Genomic DNA, 19,965 nt, shown 5'->3' on the forward strand with positions numbered 1-19,965 from the left:
ATGTCCCCTAACGGCTGGGGCTGACCAAGGAGCAATTTCCCTTTCAGATGCGTCAAAAGATTTGACTTCATTTCTCGCATGAGCTCAAATCAAATGCAATCCCACTGCTATTTTTTTTAAGTACAAACCAGCTATGTAACTACGTTTTCAGAGCAGGCCCGTAACGACCCGGCACACTCGGTGGTTAAACTAAAGCTCTGGAACAGAACGATCAACGTGCCCCAGCGATCCGGGCGGAAAGCCAGGCCGGGGAGATGGACCTGCCGCAGGCTCCCGCTCTGCTCCGCCCCGGGCAACAAACCCAGGTGCTAACAGACCCTGCTCCCGCACGCGCGCGGGGAGGGACGCGGCGTTTTAGCATCCCATAGCAACGAGAAAAAGTTAAAATCATTACCCTAAAAAGGGGCAGACAGACAAGAGCTCCATTGTGTCCAATGCTACCAAGTACATACACAGATCTCCAGAACCTGAACAGGTTGCTCACTTATGTGACCTCATCACAGAGGAAAAACTGCAGTTTCCACAGTTGGAAAAAGCAGGGTCAGAAGATCTTTCTCCCGCCTCACTTTGTCCATCCCGCTTTCCCGTTGCCCCGCTGCCCTCCAGTTCCCAGTGGGCGACGGGATGCCACACCGCTCGCTCTGCCAAGAGCCAGCAAGAACTTAAATCCCAACTCTTGGACGTTCCCAAATAGATTTGCGGAGCGGCTGCATTAAGCCATCTTTGTTCTGCCTGCAGATGACAATGATAGGCAGATGGATGGCAATGAAGTTATTTTGTCTCCCTTTGCAGCTGACTAAATTTGCATTGGTATTTTCATGGTACAGATTCCACCTTTCATCTAACATGATTAATGCTGTTGTAAATACAGAGAAAGAACCAGCTGCTTCTGGCTTCTTAGCTTTTACTGAGCAGCTGATGAAAAAAAGTCCTTTTGTTAGAGCATCTCTAGAGTCTCTACAGGCTTCATGAAGAGCCTTTTATTTCAAAAGGTTAGAGAAAGGCAGTTTCTATGGCTGGTGTTTTGTGCTGCTCTCGTCGCAAATCTGGACTGTATCTGCTGTAATCAACGCGCCTGGAGTAGCATGTTCAGAGCGAGCCCGTACCACCAGCGTTATCCCCATCAGCCGGGGCTGTAACACCTGCACAGCCTACACCGCGCTTCACCGGGGGCCGTTACAGCTTCTGCTGCTTTGCAGGGTCCTTGCAAACACAGCTCGCGCCCTGCGAGAAGCGAGGGCTGCAGGCAACGCCAAAACGCGTCCCGGGGCCCCGCAGATCGTCCAGCAATAACAGGGCAGTTAACGCACAACTGTGCTTTTATCACTGATGCACAAGGGCTGGGAAGCGTATTTCACTGTGCGTTCCCAAACATTTCACTGTGTGTTCCCAAACATTTCACTGTGCGTTCCCAAACTGTATAAATAACAATGGGGGTCTAGTAAACAAAGAGCAAATACAGCACTGCTCGGTGGTCAGCAAGTCTCGGGTGCACAATTCAAACACAAAAATAAATGGATTTGCTAACAGCATGTCAATTATCCTGGCCGCGCTTGCCTGCCTTTCCAGCCGGCCGCCCAGCACTGCCAGCGGCTCCGTCCCCGAGCCACAGCGGACTCAGGCTTCTCCCCGGCTCCCGTTTCTTTAGTAATCGCCCCGATCAGCCGAGAAGCTCCAGCTCGAGCTGGGGGAAGCAGCAGGATTGCTCCAGCTTTTATCCCTGCAGAAAGCACAGCCTTCGCTGCTGCTTGGTGCGAAAACACCTCCAAAGCACAGAATCACCAGCAATTTGGAGCAGCTGAACTAACGCCCCGCGTTCACATCTGTCCTGGAGAGAAGCACAAAGCATTTTGCGTGGTAACGTGCAGGCACGTCGGTGCTGTGAAAATCCAAGCCCCGGCTGGAGGCTGCTGAGCCCCGCAAGCAGATCTGCAGAGACGCCCGCAAGTCTGCGGGTCTTTATTGCCACCAATTAAAGAGGCTTCTTCCAGCAGCTCATGCAATTTGCGCTCTCTACATATTACTAAAGCAATTTTGCAGGTTGTGCTGTGCACAAACACTCACGAAAGAGGAACAGACCGCGCTGAGCTGCTTGAGCAGAGGGCCGAGGATTTGACGGCTCTGCCGGCCTTTTCCCACCGGCGCAGCTTCCACCAGCCACCCAAAATCCACCCGACTCGCTCCGATTTGCAGGCTCCCGCAGCCTCCCTGGAGCAGATCCCCCCCGCAAGCCCCCACTGCTGCTCCGAAACCCACGGCAAGGATGGGGGGAGAGGAAAAATCAAGCAGAGGCAGCTCTGCTCGACAGGGAGAGGAGAAGCCGGCGCACGCTTTGCAAGCGCTCCGGCAGCTGCTCTCACACTTTGGAGATGCTTTCGTGGAAAATCTCAGTGTTTCTCCGAAGGACGAACGCAGGGTAAAAATGAGAGCTTGCAGGGAGAGATGACGGCGTGGCACGGGCTCATCGCGGAGGCCGGGAAGCGGGGCCGCGAAGCCCAGCGGCTCGGCACGCGGCTTACTGAGCGGCGGGGGCCTGCGGGAACCGCGCCTGGCTCAGCGCAGGACGGGCGCGAGGAGGCACCGGGAAGGAGCAGGGCGAGGAGCACGCCCAGGCTTCGCGTTTCGGAGGCGGGCAGGCTCTGGAGACCGTCTCACTCGTGCCCCAAGTGCAACGACGCGGTGACCGCTCGGCCGTGCCTCCCCCAGGTCCCTCCTCGAGGAACTTCCCTGCCCTCGTCCCGCGGCCGCAGGAGGGACCAAGGCTGCGCACCGGCGCGATGGCGGAAAAGCTCCAAGCCACGTCGCGAGGAAAGGTGCCGACAAGGAGGAGCAGGGGGGTTTCAGCCTTGTCACGTCAAACCCATCAGCGCCGAAGACACGCCGGCGACGGCCGGGAGGAGATCAGGCATCCGCGCGGACCCCAGGCTGCCCGCAGCAGCGCCAGGAGCCAGCGCATGCCGTCCCGCTCCCACCGGGCACCTCGGCTCCGTCCAGCCGACGCAGAAACGCAGGACAGCCTCAGAAACCGGACAGAAACTAACTTTCCATGGCCAACGAGCACAACCGATAGTAAAATTCAACAGCGGTAAGAATTTCCTTGGCTGCATCTCCAGCTGTGCTGTAGCGGTGGTGGTGTCGCACAGGGAGACAACTTCCAGGAGAGGAAAGCACACGGAGCAGAAACGTTCTTGGAGCTTACCTGGCGCTCTGAAACGTTGCCGACGCTGATTTTCCAACAGCCCCAAATCCAACTCCAACCGCCAGACCCTCTGAAACAGGAGGGAGAAAAACATTAAGTTCAAATCCTGCAACAACCCTGCAGCTCGACAGGCTGATCCCGTCCCCTTCCCTGCGCCCGAGGGGGGCAAGGACTGGCAGGAATATGAAAGCAAGGCTCTGGATGCAGTTGTTACCCTTCTAATTATAGTCTTAGCTCTTTGGAAATCCCTAGGATTACTCTATTTTAGTGACAATGTGCTTGCACACCGCGGCAAGGTGTGTTTGTGGCCCCAGAGATGGGAGCAGCAGCGTTGCAACGGGAAGCGCTCTGTGCACGCAGCAGCTTTGCCCTCCGTTATAAATACGCGCACGTGTAACGCGAGGCATTGCCACGCGCTGGAGTGCCGCTGAGTGCTCCTCACCGAGAATCCCAAATAGCGCCGTGGTTTCTTGGGAAGCTAACACACAGAGGAGAGATTTCTATAGTTATTAGAGAATACATTGGAGGGGAAAGATCACAGCTCCCAAGAGCTTAAACGCTCTTTTAATAAGGGATGTAGCAGCGTGAAACACCAGAGTCTGTTAAAAAGGATTCAGGCTCAGCAAGTCTCTCTGCAGAAAGTCGCCTTTTCAAAGCCCACCACCAACCAGCGCCGCGGGGGAGATCTGCAGCAGGGCCAAACGCCAGCTAAGGCTGAGCTAAGCCAGGACCAGACCCCGGCAATGCCACCTCCCGAATCTCTGGTCTCCTCCACCCAATTCCTGGCACAATGTCCTTACGAACACCTTAAAACCCGAAGGAAACCCAGCCTCCATGACACACCAAGACCGGCTCCACGGAAAATAATCACAGACGAAATCCCATCATTGACAGGGGCAAGTTTCCTTACGCCCTACTGCGCCGTCGGCCTCTCCTGCAGCCACAGCGAGTCTGCGGGAACCAAATCCCATCTTCTCCGATCCGTCCTAACGTTGTGCTGGGCACAGACAACACGGAAACAGAGGGAGGAAAAATGCCCACCTTGTAGGTTCTTTCAGATTGCAGTTTATCACACAAATCCCCCCACGAAAACCAGCCACTCTCCGGTGGAGCCCCTCCGGCGTCGCACCAGGCGCAGGGGAGCTCAGATTTGCCGCTGCTTCCTCCCAGGGGCTCAAGGACATCGCCCCGATCGGCCCAGCTCCCGTCCCACCTCTCCGCTCTCCTCAAACTCCTCACACCCTCCCATTGCCAGAGCAGCTCCTTCCAGAAAATATCTCGTATTGAGAAAGTGTCAAAGCACCGCTACCTTTTCTTTTGTGGAAAATCCACTTTTTGTTTTTGTAAGGGCTCTGCCGGCATCGCTCCCCTCCAAGCAAGGCAGGGGAAAAACATTTAAGGAACAAAAGCAAACTTGTTTGTGTAGCTTGATGCTGGAGTGGATTTTCCAGCTTTCAAAGGCGGCAACTACCCACGCAGCCCACGCTGGCAGTCCCGCAAGGGGACGGGGGGACCGTTCAGATGAGCATTCAAACAGGTTGAAAACGCCACCGAACGCGTGTGCCTGCACACGCAAGGATAAGGTCTCCGAAGCACAGAGCCTCGTGTGTTTGTGGTCTTCTACATTTCCAGTTGCCTTGGAAACGCACTATAAAAAGCAGCACTAACTCCTGTGGTTACGGCGTTTGCATCCTATGTTCGAAGCTGAGCATGGAGAAGTTGAAACACCCTCTGCGACTCCTCCGAGCTCGGATCTGCGCTTCGTGCCAAGGCTTAGGCTGGAGGCAGAGAAAAGCAGATCGGGAATCTACCCTAAACACCAGCTCACAGGGACGGGAAACTCCTAATTGCCCCTAAAATACCAGGACTGGGCGATAACTCAACCTAGCAAAGTCGCTGCAACCCAAGACACGCTGGGCAGTGCCGGAGGCGGACTGCACGCTCGCGCGCGGTGCCGCGGGAACACGCTGCCTGGAAGATCCGCGGGCACGAACGGCGGTGACGGATGGCTGTCGCTTGCACAGGGTTTGCACCTGCGGACGGTGAAGGGCCCTGCGCATCTCTGCTTCGCATCCGCCCAGCGGGGCAGGCAGCTAAGCAAACTTTGGGAGGGAAGAAGGGGGGGATCTTTTTAAAGACCCTTAATGGCTACGCTTAGCACGGCTATGAGGACGTTACGAAGCGCTGCACAAGCAGGTCTGGCACTGCTCTTGCCAAAAGATCTTTTTCCAAGTGCTGATTTGTGTAAAAGACAGAAAGAGTCTGGAGAGAGGGGCGAAATCACAACGCGCTGCAAAGCGCTCTCAGGGAATGAGAAACTCAGCAGCACAATTAATGAAAGTACAAACTGCACATACATGGAAGCAAATTATGGGAAATTAAAAATCAACAGATGGTGCGTAGGAAAGTGCCTGGCTGGAGAGGGAGAGGCAGCCGCCGGTGGAAGCTGTGGCAGGGTCCAGGCGAGAGCAGAGGGACAGGGCAGCGCCCGGCGGCAGCCCCAGGCTCTTCGGCTCCCGACTTCACATGGGGAATCCAGGCCGTTTGGGAAGCCTCCGATTATATATGATAGATATTATATGAGCCACTCAGCCCGCTGCAGCGATCTGCTTCAAATATTTCATTTCGAAAGGCCTGCCAAGATCACACGGTAGCTTCACCGCTTTAAAAACACACATTCAGCCTCTTCTAAAGAGGATGCCAAACCTCAGCACCGCTCCGATTTGCAAATACACAAAGATTTACGTAGCAAACAAACAAGGAGCTCGCTGCCAGCACCTCCACGCCCAAAGCTCGCGGCAAGCTCAGCGGTCCGCGCAGCCCCTCTCCCGGCTGTTCTGCACCCACTCCAGCCGCAGAGCCCCAGCGGCTACGCGCCAGGATGGACAGGACACAAAGGGAGAAAGGTCCACGTTTCCACGTCACCCGCGTACGGACAGGACGTACCGGAGGTCCTGCGGATGGATGCCTGGGACACCAGGTCACTGCGGAGCGACACGGGAGAACTCGTCCCATTGCTCCGCTGGAGACTCGGGTGTCAGCTTGAAAAATAAACAACCCAGGGCAGCTCATCTTGGCACAATCGGGCTTTTAACACCACCCATTCGGCTGGATTTCCTGGAGAAATAAGGTTTCTGCAATTGCTCTTGTACCCATCTCCCAGCGGTAATTTTCCAACACATCCTGCAGTTTCAATCCAGCCCTGACACGGGAGCGCTGAACTCGGGAAATACCCAGTTCTGGGAAAACAGAGCCTGGGGAAAGGCAAGGAGCACTCTCCCACTGCGCGTGGCCCGTCTCCAGAGCGGGGGACAACCCCACCAGCCCCATCCCGGCAGAAAAGCCGAGCTCGTCCGGGGCTGCCGGCCTTCGTTAACGGGCTGCAACGGTCCCGGGCTGCTGTGTGAACCTGGCACCTCTCAGCAGAGTTGCAGAACAAAGACAGAAAAATACAACTAATCTCAGCCACTGTCAAGAAAATGCTTCTGCTTAACCTAAAAAGGGGGATTTTGCCTCTCTTGGGCTTCCTTGGCTTTAGAATTCAAGACATTTTATCCTGAAAAGGCATTACCTAGGGATCATAAACTAATCTGTGCTACTTGAAGGACCAGCTACAAACCTCTCGGTTTGCACTGCTATTTGCAAAGATATGTTTCCATCTTTGCTTGTTCTCCAAGAAAAAGAAAAGCCTCAAACTGCAAAGCATAACCGCGCTGAAGGGCCACTACAGGGACTCCGGCTGTCAACACCCGGCAGCTACAGCGCGTCTCACATCATCTAGCAGGTTACGGTGCCCAGAGCAAAACCCTACAGCCACAGGGCCCCCATATACCACACCCTGCACACCAGTACGGGGGAGCAAGGTCCAAACCGGAGTCACTTCGCAGTGCCACAGGCTGCCGACGGCGTTGACGGGGGACGGGGACGGGCTCCCCGCTATCTGCTGGGTGGAAACGATGCAGCGGAGCCACCTCCACCAAGGAAAAGAAAACCCGCCTGCAGTGCTCGGACCCGAACCCGGACACACGCCGGGCAAAACAAGGCAGTGCAGACTCCTCCGTCAGCGCCCCGTTTCCCCTGCAGAGCCGCTTTCCAATTCCGCTGTCATATCCCGCTCACAGGCTACGGAAACCGGGAACGATGCAGGAGGCTGGACTGAAACGGGGCATGAGAGACGCGAGCCAGCCGGGGAAGCTGGGGGTGACACATCCGCTGTGACCCAACTGCCTTGGACAAGGACAACGTGCAAAATACAAAAATAACTTCATAACAGCACCAGGCTAAAGCCTTCCTTTTGCTTTCAAAAGAAAGTTCTCCCTGCAGTAAATCTCCCATTTTTTACAGCAGCAATAAAGTTTTAGTTTGATGGAGGAGCAGGGGAGGCTCCAGGCAGACCGGACTCGCTGCTCAGACACACGCCAACAGCTCGGTGTGCGCCTGGTGTTCGAGCAAAGGGGGGAGAAACCCCAAACTATGCAGAACATGGGACACAAGGAGGGAGTCAACCCTTTGAACACTGCTCCTTTGCTCTAATTCTCTCGAATTATCTATTTTGTGCTCAGGCGCTCGGCCCAGCCCTGCCTCGGAGGCAAAATGAGCCAGGGACTCGCTGGGACGAGCTGGCTCATGCAGCAAAAGCAATTTCCGTATTTCGGATCAGCCGGGCTCCAGAGGGGCCACAACCCATTTGTCTGCAAACACGTATACGATGCAAATGCCATGAAAGCTTTAAGTTCAAAGGATCAGCTTGAAAGTGGAACAGCTTACCATTTCCCACCAAATCTTTCCCTTATCGTCCATCGCACAGGTCCGTAAGAGCTTGGCAAGCTGAAAGAAGTGGGTGAAATTAAGCAGACTGCTGTTTTTAATCCTATTCACGGCAGCTTACGCGGCAAGGCAGGGATCAGGGATCCCAGGCTGATGCCTCGGCACGGCCCCTTTGCCCTGCTCCTTCCCGGGCTGCAAACAAGCAGCAGCAAAGCTCAGCCGCTTTCCAGCCCCGGCCCTCGCACCGCTCACCTCTGTATTCCCAATATCCCTCCTGCATCCTTACGGAGCAGCCGCCGTGGCCGGGGACGTGCCGCGGGGCTGGCCGAGCTCCTGCCTTCGCAGCTTAGTTCCCAAGCATGAAACAAGCTTGGTGCCACCACGGAAGCCGCTCGTGTCCCTCGGCAGGCCGTTCGCAAAGGAAAACCAGCGGCACAAGCCCCCTTCCGATTCCCTAGAAATTCAAGCCAACGAACAACCAGCATCTCTCACGGAGCCCGTATAAATTCAGAGGCAGGTAAAGTAAATTAACCCCCGTTATTACATAACTCCTGCACATAGAGAGCGAGAAAATGAACAGAGGGTGTAGACAGAGAGCAACATCCTACTGAATCCGAGCCCTGGTAAAGTAAAACCACATTGCTGGGTGCGACACAATGCAGTTAAACTTCCATTAAAGCGGATTTTAAGCCCCAGTTAACCAGCAATCCAAGTGCCTTATTCTGAAGGGATTTTAAGCGATTTCACAGGAGCTTTGTCTGAATAAAGCCTCCAGCACTGGGTCTTCACACCATCTAACTACATGCACCTATTTCTTATTAGTTTCAGTTCATCTAGATGCTTAATAAATGCAAATGGAAAAATACGTGCTGATGAGGCTAGACACAGCCGAGCGCTTATGAATGTGGGTACCTTTTTGTAAAGGATTAGAGGTTGCTGGCATTTGCTGCCCAACACCCTAAAACCCTCATGCAAATGCTTCTCCAGATGAACAACCCTCTTCCCAAAAACAGTAACCCAAAAGCACCCCAAAAGCAGGGGCTGAGCCGTGCTGGAAAGGGGCTCTCGGGCGCTGAGCGGCCCCGGCGCTCGCTGGAGGGTTTCCCACCGCGCCGAGCACGCCTCTGCCCCCGAAACCTGCCTCCACCCAGGGTATTCAGGGTTTCATCTGCTGGCACAGAAATGGTCCCTCACGCTGCTCACACTGTTTAATGCAACAGACGGCCAGAGCTGACGGGGATAAGACGGGCAAGGAAGTCCCACGTGCAAACCGCAGCGCGCTTTCGTTGCAGCCGGTGAAAAACCGTCTTTAATTGGCTTTTGTCACCTTTGTGGCCGTTGCCATGTACATGACACTGCTCATCAGCTAAAAGCGATGCCTCAGAGATAAACGTACGTTATCAGCTCTCCACCAGCTTTCCAGGCACCGGCCCAAAAATGAGCTTTGGAAACGCGAGCTGCTGTCGGCGCGGCGGGAGAGACGCTGCCCTCGCTTCCACTTCGCCATCGGGCCACGCAGCCTCCCGGCTCGACGTGAAACGCTGCCGTCCGTGCCCGCGGAGCACGTGAAATTGCAGCCAGGCTAGGTTAGGTGAGAAAGCTGCTATTCACGTGCCGCCTCCGGCGAGAAAGCTGCTATTCACGTGCCGCCGTTGGCAGCGAGCTCGCTCCGCTTTCCGCCCCTCTGCGCCGGAGCGTAACGACTTTGAGCCAGTTGCCGTTCCAATTCATCCAGGTGCTTAACACATGCAAATGTCAAAATACCTGCTGACGAGGCCATGATTAATGAGGGGTTTAACGGAAGGTTAAAGCAACCTTTTGCAGAGCCAGCACCTGCACACGCTGAGCGACCTCCCGAGCGCCGGGGAGTCACCGCCCTACGCGATGCTCTTGGCATCGCCAAAACCCACCTTCAGCTGTGCTTGATCCAACCTTCCTCCTTCCCGCCCATGGCTGCTGGCGGGGCCACGGCGCGGCTGGCACAGCAAACACCTCTGCACCCGAAGGGCCCCGCTGGAAATTCAGCGCGAGAGGCAACGGGCAGCGGCCGCGGAAACCCGCCTTCCCGGCCAGGCCGGGAGCAGGACGCGCTGCGAAAGATTAGTGACTGCTCAAGCGTTAATCTTGCTTTCCTTCCTAGTGCAGCCTGAAGAGGTGGCCCCAAGGCCAACGGTCTCCTCTGCTCCCTTGAACCCTGCTGAGCAATTTAGCTCCACCAAATTGCTGCACAAGCGATGCCGTGTGCGAACCGGCACATGCGGACGCCTGCCCCCTTAGCCCTTGTCTTCCTTTTCACCCTATTTCTCTGAAATCCAAGCTATAAGCAAATCTTATCTTCCTCCCTTCTGCTACTAAAATTAAAGCCTTTCCGCACAAATCAGAGGTGCTGCAAAATTGCTTAAGAAGAATCATCAATACCAATGCAAATAGCAGAACTGACAGCGGAAGGAGGGCTGCTTTAATTTCGGAGAGAAACAGGCACACAGAGGAGAGATACATATTAATCAGCACAGCTAAACAGCTCACGTTCGCGCACTCTCTGCAAAACACAATGGGTACCGAACGCACGTCGAATTCGACAATCGTGTAAGAGTCTCAATTTCAATAGACCAACAAAAAAAAAATCACCCAAAATGAACACTGCAAACCCCGAATGGATCCCTGAGAAGTATTCAGAGAGATAATCATTTTTCTTTGTAATTGAGATGCAATATCACACGCGCTATCCCAGACTTGTCTCCGGAGGCCGAGGGCAGGAGCACGCCTGTCCCAGACGACTGAATCCAATCAGTCTTCGCTAATGACAAAGCAACCAGCGTGGAAATTGCACCCTCCCAACGCAGCCTCCGTGCCGCTGCCGCCACCCGCAAATCCCTCTCTCGGCATCGTCCTCCTCGGCCAAGGGCAATCTCGGCTCCGTTTGAACCTCGGATTCACCCATCGGCTGAGGACCAGGCACCTGCTCCACCGCAGGAAGCCGCAGCTCAGGTTTGGGTCTGACAAACGAGCTTTTGGGGTGCCCTGGCTGAAACCGCCGCAGCCGCCAGCATCCCAGCTCCTTCCCACCCGGGGAGCGGCTCAGACCAAAACACATATACACGTAGATGCCAACTTCACAGCGAAGCTGTCTACGCCTGGCGTCTCCATCTGCCCGGGAAGCCGGGCGGCCGCAGCTCCACCTCGCTCGGGACGTTTCTCAGGACATGGCACTTTCATTACTTCCCCAGACGGAGAGCCGGCTGCGAGGCTTCGGGAACGGAGCCACGGCCACAACTCACCTCCCCTGCCCGCAGGATCCCCAGCCCAAAGCACCCACCAGCCCACTTTATCAGGCCTGAAACACAGCGTCTGCTCTTCTCGCCCAGACAGTCGTAAAGCAGGAGACACATAAAAGAACATTAAAAATGATTAAAACTGCAGAAAGACACGAAGAAAAGCAAGCATCCAGGTGGGATCTAAGCAGGCAGTTCTCCCTCCCAGGGCTGTCGCCAGCCAAATCCTCCCCTTGGAAAAGGCAGCAGGCAGGATCCTACCTGGTGCAAGGGCATTTAGCCAAACCTTTTTTATTTGCCCCAGCTGAAGCTGCAAACAAGCATGTTTCAAATCATTTTGACACGTAACATGCCTTGTTGCAGACGTCTGTGCTCTCCCAGGTTTCCTGGGATAAACTAGATCAGCAGCACTTGCTTCCAGACACGTTGCACCTTCCTCAGGGATGGAAAAATGATGCAGAGCCGCCAAGGTGACATGGCGAAAGGGAGGAACCTGGCCTAAATCAACCGCCAAGGTGAGGAGCTGCCACCGTCAGCAAAGGGCTTGATCGTGCCTTGACGTCAGGACGCCCAGAGGGACAGTCGCGCAGCACAACGCGAGCGGTGCAAGCTCTGCACCTCCCGCCCCGGCCACGGGCTGCACCTTTCCCCAGCTGTTACATCCCATCCCGGAGCAGCGTCCCGGCAGATCCATCTGTCCTGCCTATCGGTGACGTCACCTAAGAGGCTTTCCATCTAAAACCTTCTCTCCTGCCCATCGCGATACCTTGCTGCATCCCTACAACAATTCCACCTTCCCCTCCAGCGGCTCCACCACCAAAGACGAGCTCGCTCCACGTTTGCCTCACACACTCTTTCCTGCTCCTTTGATTTCCATGCTTGATTGGATCCTTCTCATAAGAAAGCTCGTGACTCGTTAATCAGTTCCTGGTAATGAGAAATGGAGAAAAAAATTTCAGGTGGCACCGCACGCGTGCTGGGCGCAGAGCGGGCGAGGGGGGGGTGCAGAGCGGGCGAGGGGGGGACGCCGTCGCCTCCTCCCCGCGAGACCCCACGGCTTTCTGCCCGCCCCGGCCCCGCTCGCCCTGCCCCGGCCGCTTCGCTCTCTTCCAGACACCTCGGCTTCACTCTGACACCTGAGGCAGAAACAGAGCAGAGAGGGAATTAGGGAACAAACACGGAGCGATAGGACTGAATACAGAAAAGTGGCATTTATTGCAAAAAGGAAGCGGTGGAGGGGCTGCAGCAAAACGGACTCCTTTCGCCGCACGCTCAGCACCTGGGTGCCAACCCGCTGCTCTGCCCCTGCGCCGGGCTCCGCAGCCTCAGGCCCTCCCCGGGACGCCTCTTGCCCACCCGCCGAGCCCCCAGGCAACGGGAAAAATAGGGAAATTCAGGGCTTGGTTCCCTTGGCAACGTTATCTTCGCTGCAAAGCACCACCTCTTGTCTCCAAGCAACGGGGCACTCGCCAAGTCCCTGGCAGATGAAGCCCAACTGCTCTAACCCGAACAAAAGGCAGGAGAGGCGAAGCTTGCAGTGCGGCCCGGGATGCCAAGCTTGCCGCGCTCCGTGATCCAGGAGTGACACCCGGGATGCCAAGCTTGCCACGATCCGTGATCCAGGAGTGACACCCGGGACGCAAAGCTTGCCGTGATCCGGCAGTGACACCCGGGCGCACGGAGGGATGGCACGTGCCACGCTCTCCCAGGGCGCAGCGAGGGCGGCCGGCGGCGCGGGGGCTCGTGCCGGTTCTGCGACGTCTGGCGCCCCGCGCTCTCCTCCCCCCTTTTAAACGGGTGCAGAGAGGAAGGAGCTCAAACTCGCACCTCGCTAATTGTTATTTGTGATAATCCAGTAACATTTTAATTAATCTCGAGTCTTCAGCATAACAACCACCCGAGGTACGCAGACGAACCAGAATAAACGGGGCTTGATTAAATACATAATTAATGTTCTGCTAAACCCCGTATATATGAATATTAATCAGCAGGCATATTCTGCAGTTTGGCATCTCCTGTCATTATCAATTTATTCCATACACTGCCAGCCCCAGCTTTGGAACAAACTAACGAGCCTTTTGCTGGCCTGGAGAAGCCGCTAAACACCAAGCGGATGCAGGAGGCTGCTCCCCGCGTTCGCCCTCCTCCGCAAGCATCTCCGCTGCTGCTGGGCGAGAAGAGAAGCGGAGATGCTTGCGGAGGAGGGCGGCCGCGGCAGACGGGTTAAAGGTTTGGTTTCTTGGCCAAACCCAGCCAAGCAGCCCTCAACCTGCCTGGTGCAGACTGCAAGGAGCTGGGTTGGTTTCCGTGACCCGTCTGGCAATGCAACGCCTTCGTGAACAGTAAGAGGGAAGGAGGAGGAGGAGAGAAGGGGATCTGGCACCTCCTGCCTCTGCCGTTTGTGTCTGTGCTTTTCCCTTCTGCTCTCCCCCCTCTCGGCCTTTAAGCACACAGCTCTCAGCCCCAAGCCGCAGCAAAGGGAATCTGCCACCTCCCAGCACATCAGACCAAAGCTTGGCCAGACCAAAGGTCCAGCAAGGTGAGGGTGGATGAAGCAGACCCTTCCCAGCTTCATCCTCCTCCCTGCAGCAACGAGTGACTCCCGGCGCCGGCAGCTGTGGCCGACCCTTGCATCCACCCCCGCGGAGCTCTGCCATGCAATCAGCACACTTATCTGCTCTTTGGGAAACATTTTTTCCCCATCTCTCAGTCTTCACACGTAGAAGAGGAGGAAATTACTCCCTGGGCAAGGGAAGACAGAAAGCCTTTGGAAACTGCTTTGAGCACCTTTCACGGCAGGCTCCGTGCGAACACCTGCAGCGTTCAACTCTCGGGGAAGCAGGGTCAGCGTGAGACGTGCCGAGAGCTCTGCAGAAGAGGGCACAGAGCAACCGTGCAAGCCGGGCGGCAGGGAGAGGCAGGGGTGTCCACTCGGCCGACCCTCCGCCGAGGCTCCGAGCACCCCCGGCTCGCGCAGGACGGCTCAGGGCTGCACCCCGCGAGCTGCTGCACCGACACGCTCATCGTAACGCGACACGTTAACCAGGGTGTCATTATGCCGCGGGAGTCTGCGCTAATTATAGTGTCAGCGTTTCCACTTACAGGGAGGATAATTAAGGTAGAACATTACCGTGTTTCCAAACCCCGCGCTCTAGGAAGAGGCCGCGCTAGATCAGAGAAGCGGCGCTAGGGAGAGACTGACAGCGCGAGAACAGCACTTTGCTGGGAAAGCAAAAGGATTTTGGTGAAAACCGAGCAGAGTCCTGTCCCGCAGAGCCCTACTGACCACCAAGGCCAGGGCCAGGACCACCCCTGCCTCGTGCAAGAAATCCTAGGACTAGAGACCCTGGTATCGAACAGGGCAGGGCTCTGACAACGAGCATGGGCAAGGCACAAGCTCCCAGTTTAATCCAACCTAAATCCTTTATGAGGAGCAAATCAGATCTGGCACCGCACAGCCTGGCTCTGGCGAAGACAATGGCAGACTCAGGTTCAGTCCAAGCTCTGAAACCCCTGAAAGACTCCAGGCGAATCCCTGCCGGATTAATGATGCTCGCGCAGGGCTTTCCTACCAGCGAGCAGTCCCGCCTAAGCACAGACATTGCGGTTATTCACCCAGCCCCAAAAAGGGCTGCAAGGCCAGCTCTTTCCAGAGCCAGCACCACCAGAACGGCACAGGCCAGACCGAAAAGAGCAGGAGATGCCTTTCCCGGGGAGGCTCCGCGTGAGCCCAGACAGCCCCGCTGAGCCGAGCTGCTGACCCACCTACCGCGGCCGCGTCTTGCTGGAAGCAGATAAAAGCCGCCCAGGCTGTACCGAGGGTGGGCTGGCTGGGGCTGCTCGCTTGGAGGACTCAAAGAAAAGAAGCCTTAGAAAATCCCATTTGTGAACCGAGGAGACTTAAGGGCGCGGGCTGAACAGAAGCCCGAGGTGGGGTAGCAGGTCCCTCCACAGGGCACGGCTCGCACACACCTCTCTGGACATTAAGCTTTAATGCTGTGACCTTTAAGATGCAAGAGAGAAGTTTTGAGCCTCTGCCGCCGTCCAGGGTGGCTTTGTGCTCTCGCAGGAGCAGCGAAAGGTTAGACCAGCATCTCTCCGGAGCACTTTGCAGCGGTGCCGTCATTAACCTACTGCGACGGGTGACACTTTGTTCAAACCTCTACAGAAGTTTCCTTCCTCGGTGACAGTAAAAAGAAACTGCAGCCGATGCCGCCCAAGACAGCAAGATGCACACACACAGCCTGAGCTTCCTGACACGTCCTTTCAAGGATGAAATCCAATTACGGTTTGCTCCTGCCAACACTTCCCCCCTTTTTTTGTGTATGTGGCTAATTTAAAGCTACCTTCAGGGTCTTCAGTGCTGCTCTTGAGCACATGGCACTGGTGACGAGGAACGAAGGAGCTGCTTTGTCCTGCCGGTTTTAAACCTGCAAATAGACCGACTGGGGCGTCAGTCCTGCTTTGAGCAGGGGCCAAGGGGGCAACCCGGCTTCTCAGAGGGTCCGGCTGCCTCACTCCTGTCTCTCCTGACAACACATGAAGCCTGATCAGGGCATCTTAGTCCCCCGAACCTCCTCTTTGGAGGAGGTTTTGATGCCAAGACCTTACGTTGGTTCAGCCCTATAAACAGGGCAAGACTAAACGTGATGGATCTTGTCAAAAAGGCACCCGGACCCCTGCCGAGTGCCATCTGCAAGCGGCGAACTGGCAAGGAAAAGGGAGGGAGAAAAGGATGGAGCCATCTGAAATCCTCCTAGGAGCGGCGCCGGCGAGCGGGGAGGGACGGGGCTCACCTGGGACGTTATGGATGGTTATAGCGAGGATCATCAGCAGAATCCGCCTCCAGCTGCTGCTGCCGGGCGCCGGGGCACCGTCCCTGGGCGCCGGGAAGGCCGGGGGGCCGTCTGGCAGGCTGGCCCCCGCCGCTCTCCTCCGCTGGTAAGGCTCCCCATTTTCTCCTTTGTCTGAGGGTACAGAAAAACAGAGCCCGGTCAGCGGAGAGGACGATGGATGGGCTGCCGGACACCTCCTGTCCCCCCGGCCAGAAAGAAAAAGCAAAGAGAAAGAAAAACCGATCGCGGCAGCGCTGGGAGACGGCCGAACGCGTGCCAGCGTCCCCCCTCCCCTGCGGTTCAGTCCTGGCCACCTTTCCCCCACGCAGGCTTCAGAGTCGACATCCAGGAGCCTGGAAGACCTTGAGATGAGGCAGAAGTTCATCCGCTGCCCCTCTCCTCCTCGAACCCGCTCCCTGCCCAGCTCGGCTCCCCCAGCATCGCCCACTGGGCTCCCACCGCTCTCAGCGAGTCCTGGCAAACTCGTGACATGCGCTGCAAGGTCAGAGGCTGAGCTGATGAGGACAGGCCTGCAAACCAGCGGCCTACAGGTGCAGAAAGCTCAGCACAAGAACTGCTGGGTCAATCCCATCAAGACCAGCCGACCCCTAACTGGCCCCCAGAAGTTTGCATTGTCATTTCCTCCGCTGATGAAGGAAAACCCCATAATATTCCATCATTTTGATTTCATCATGGTTGTGAAACGAGCTAGTGCACTGAACTGGACTTAGCGACTACTTCTACCCCTCCCAAAAGATGCACCATTGCCACGTGTTAACGTGTCACCAGACAACCAAGGGCTTTCAAACCCCCCAGATCTACGTTCCCAGCAGGACAACTGCTGTTAGCATTATTTCAATCAGCGATTTAAAAACATGCTGCTAAAATGCAAGCACCAGTGGGGGTTTTAAAGGCTGGCATAAGCACCAGCCAGCACCGCGATAGAGCTGCTCCACGGGGGACCCTCGCTGCTCACCTCCAGCTTGGAAAGGTGAAGGGAAGCCAAGAAACGAGCACAGAAACCCCCCGCCTTCGTGCAGCAGCAGCTACGGCGTTGCATTAGAGAAGGTTTGACATTTAGCCAAGATAATTCTCCTCCTGGATTTGTATAATTCCCTCTCCCCGACTGCTCCCTCCTGTCCCTCGACCCAGCCACCCCGAGACTTTTGCTGCAGGCAAGTCAGCGCGAGGAGTCAGGAGTAAGCGCGAGGACCAGGAACCCGGCTGGCCGCAGCGTGTCCGGATGGTTCCCTGGGGACGGTGACGGTCCCTCCTGCCACCGCCTGCACCCGCCTGCCCCTCTCCCCAGCGCACCGACACGGCACAAAGCGGGATGCTGCGCGGATAAACATCGTCCTCATCATGGACAGCGCGGAGCCAGGTGCCCCTCCGTCCCCAAACCCACCGCTCAGCACGGACACGGGTGCAACGGGGGAGCTCAGCGAGGACGGACGGGCAGGACTGCGCTCCTTCCTTAGCCCCAGGGCTCGCCGCGAGCACCCATCCCGCATCCCGCCGGGAAAGGGAGACCCGCAGCCTCTGGGGCTCCAGGACTGTCCAGGGGGAGGACAAATGGCTCAAGTGACATCTGAAGAACAGCACTTAGATTCAAGCGATTAAAACCAACTCTTTGCACTCGTGGCACTTTTCCCTTTATAAAAAGCAATAAACATTAAATAAAAGTGTGGAAGAGCAGCAACAGCAAGGGCAACACGGTCTCGCGAGGCGATTTCTGCAGCGTGAAAACGCGGGGTGAGCGCTGCAGGGAGAGGTGTCTGCGGCTGCTCGGGCAGCTCCGCGCTCCCCAGCCGTGTGCCGACGCGGACCGCCGGGATGGAGGGCGATGGGTCTCCGCCGTCGCGGTGCTTTTAGGAAGGACGAGCCCGAGGCCCAGACCACGAACGCCCCCGGGCATTGGGCTCCCACCCACTGCCGACACGGCGCGTTTCCCAAAACTTGCCGCTCTCAGAGGTGCAACGGAGCTGCCGCGCTGCCCGGCCCGAGCGCTGCGCCCAGCTCGCACCGAGGCAGAAACGGAGAAACGCGATTTCGGGATTGCCTTGGTCACCCAATGCAACACCTCTCCGCAAGCCTCGCAGATACCTGCTGTGGGAGCGTAGGGAAAACGCAGAACCTAATATCTGTGACTTTTTTTTTAATCCCAGACAGTGCAGTGTAATTACAGGCACTCTCCCATCTGTCATGGTATCGGGTAGGATCAGGCACTACTGCCGCCAGGCAGACTACGGTACCTTTAACGATCTTCCTGGATCTTTTTTCTGTCTTTTTAATTGTCTCACGGTGTGACCTGGCCCAGCCCCTCCTTAGCACAGTCCCGAAGTCAGAAGTGTTAAAGCAAAACAAATAAAAGCAATCCAACCCCCAGCTGTTGAGTCTGGAGAAGAACATGTCCCTCAAGAAAGCACGATCCCGAGTCCAGCACGTCTTTCTCTGCAAGACGAGATCTTTCCTTATCTATTCCTCAGCCACCCCAGGGACCAGACTCGGCCTTTCCAGGCACAGGCAGGATTAATCGCGTTCATAAGCCACTATTTCTGCCGGAGCCCTAAAGACTGGAGCCTGCCTTCTCAGCTGCATTTGTCCACTCTCTCTTCCAGCCAGGCAGGATAGGCAATAAAATGCAAAGTCGAAGAGCTATCCATCACTGCAAATTGCTGCTGCACTAAGTCCTTCATCACGTCATCCTTCGATCTCCCCGAGGATAAGCAAAATCAGAGGAGGCTCCTCGGCCTCGCTTTCTCCACTGCGTCCTCCCGGAGGCAGCGCTGCCCACCGCGCTCCCCGGCCGGTGCCGGCCCGCTCCAAAGTGCCGCAGGTTGGGAGCCGGTTATCCCGGCCGGGAGCCTGTCCTGCCGCCCGGTGCCTCTCCGGAGGCGGCTTGAGCTCAGCGAACGGCTGCAGCCCACCGGCACCTCGCCCAAAGCCACCGAGCAAACCGGAGCGGAGCCGCGGGGCGAACCGGGATCCTTCACCCGGGGTTTAGCCAGAGCAAGGAGCGAGCCAAAAAAAACCAAAAAAAAAAAAAATCAAACCCTTCCTTCCAGCTGCTTTTCCCCTGATGCTTAACAGAACGGATAAAACAAAAGTCATCGGCATTTGCAAGATTTAACTTTTGGGGTCTGAACATCTGCTCTTTGTGCCTGCGCTAATTAGCCTCCCTGCTACCACGCTCCCTTCTGGCTACTTTCCACGCACTATTACTTTTGCAGTCGCAGCTCTTCCCACAGCACAGTCGGGGAGGAGGCGGCCCGCGACGCCCTGGACCCCCCAAACTGCCCCGTCCCCTCGAGTGAGGGGTGAAGCCCCCGCGGGAGCAGATGCCTCCCGCTGCGGCTCGGCACAGCCATCGAGCCCAGTCCTCGGAAGCTCAGAGGCATCAGTCACTCAAACCCGCAACACTTTGGGGCTGTTGGTTTATTTGGCTTTTTGTTGCCTTATTCTGGTTGTACCTTTTCCTTATTTTTCTTGCCCCTGGATTTTATGGGTCTGCCAATAAGCCAAGCCCCCTCCGAGGGCTCCTGCAGCACGGCGGAGCAAGGCTTCTGCTGGCATTTCAGCTTCAAAGCAGAGATTTTCCCGTTCCCTCTTCCAGGCTTTGGTCACGGCTCCCCGGACGCTCAGCTGCGAGGGGGCTTTTCCCGGGACCAAGCGCGCTTTGCCGAGCCGGGGCAGCGAGCTCAAGGTCCCGGAGAAGGGCCAGCCGCCTCTCCCCAGACCGATGGCCCCAAGCACGGGACGGGGACCCAGGCACGTACCTTGGCAGGTTGGCAATGCCCCGAAAACCGAGCAGCATTGCAGCTTTTCGAGCAAACACGCTCCAAGGTGCAAACGACAGAGCAGCGACAAATACGTAAATAAATTAAAGGCCCCA

At 56.4% G+C, this 19,965-nt stretch overlaps 1 protein-coding gene across 3 annotated transcripts in view; it reads right to left on the reverse strand.

Annotated features, from left to right (window-relative positions):
• Positions 1 to 19,965, reverse strand: part of SLC39A11 (solute carrier family 39 member 11) — a 101,670-nt gene that overhangs the window by 22,461 nt on the left and 59,244 nt on the right. For all 3 annotated transcript variants that reach the window (XM_064522806.1, XM_064522805.1, XM_026112469.2), the window contains exons 6-7: positions 16,035 to 16,205; positions 3,200 to 3,269 (exon numbers count right to left, since the gene is read on the reverse strand). In XM_064522806.1, the coding sequence (XP_064378876.1) occupies positions 3,200 to 3,269; positions 16,035 to 16,205 (241 nt within the window). The remainder of the gene's footprint in view (positions 1 to 3,199; positions 3,270 to 16,034; positions 16,206 to 19,965) is intronic.

Source organism: Dromaius novaehollandiae, chromosome 18 (assembly GCF_036370855.1).
Source record: "Dromaius novaehollandiae isolate bDroNov1 chromosome 18, bDroNov1.hap1, whole genome shotgun sequence".
Classification (NCBI taxonomy): Eukaryota; Metazoa; Chordata; class Aves; order Casuariiformes; family Dromaiidae; genus Dromaius; species Dromaius novaehollandiae.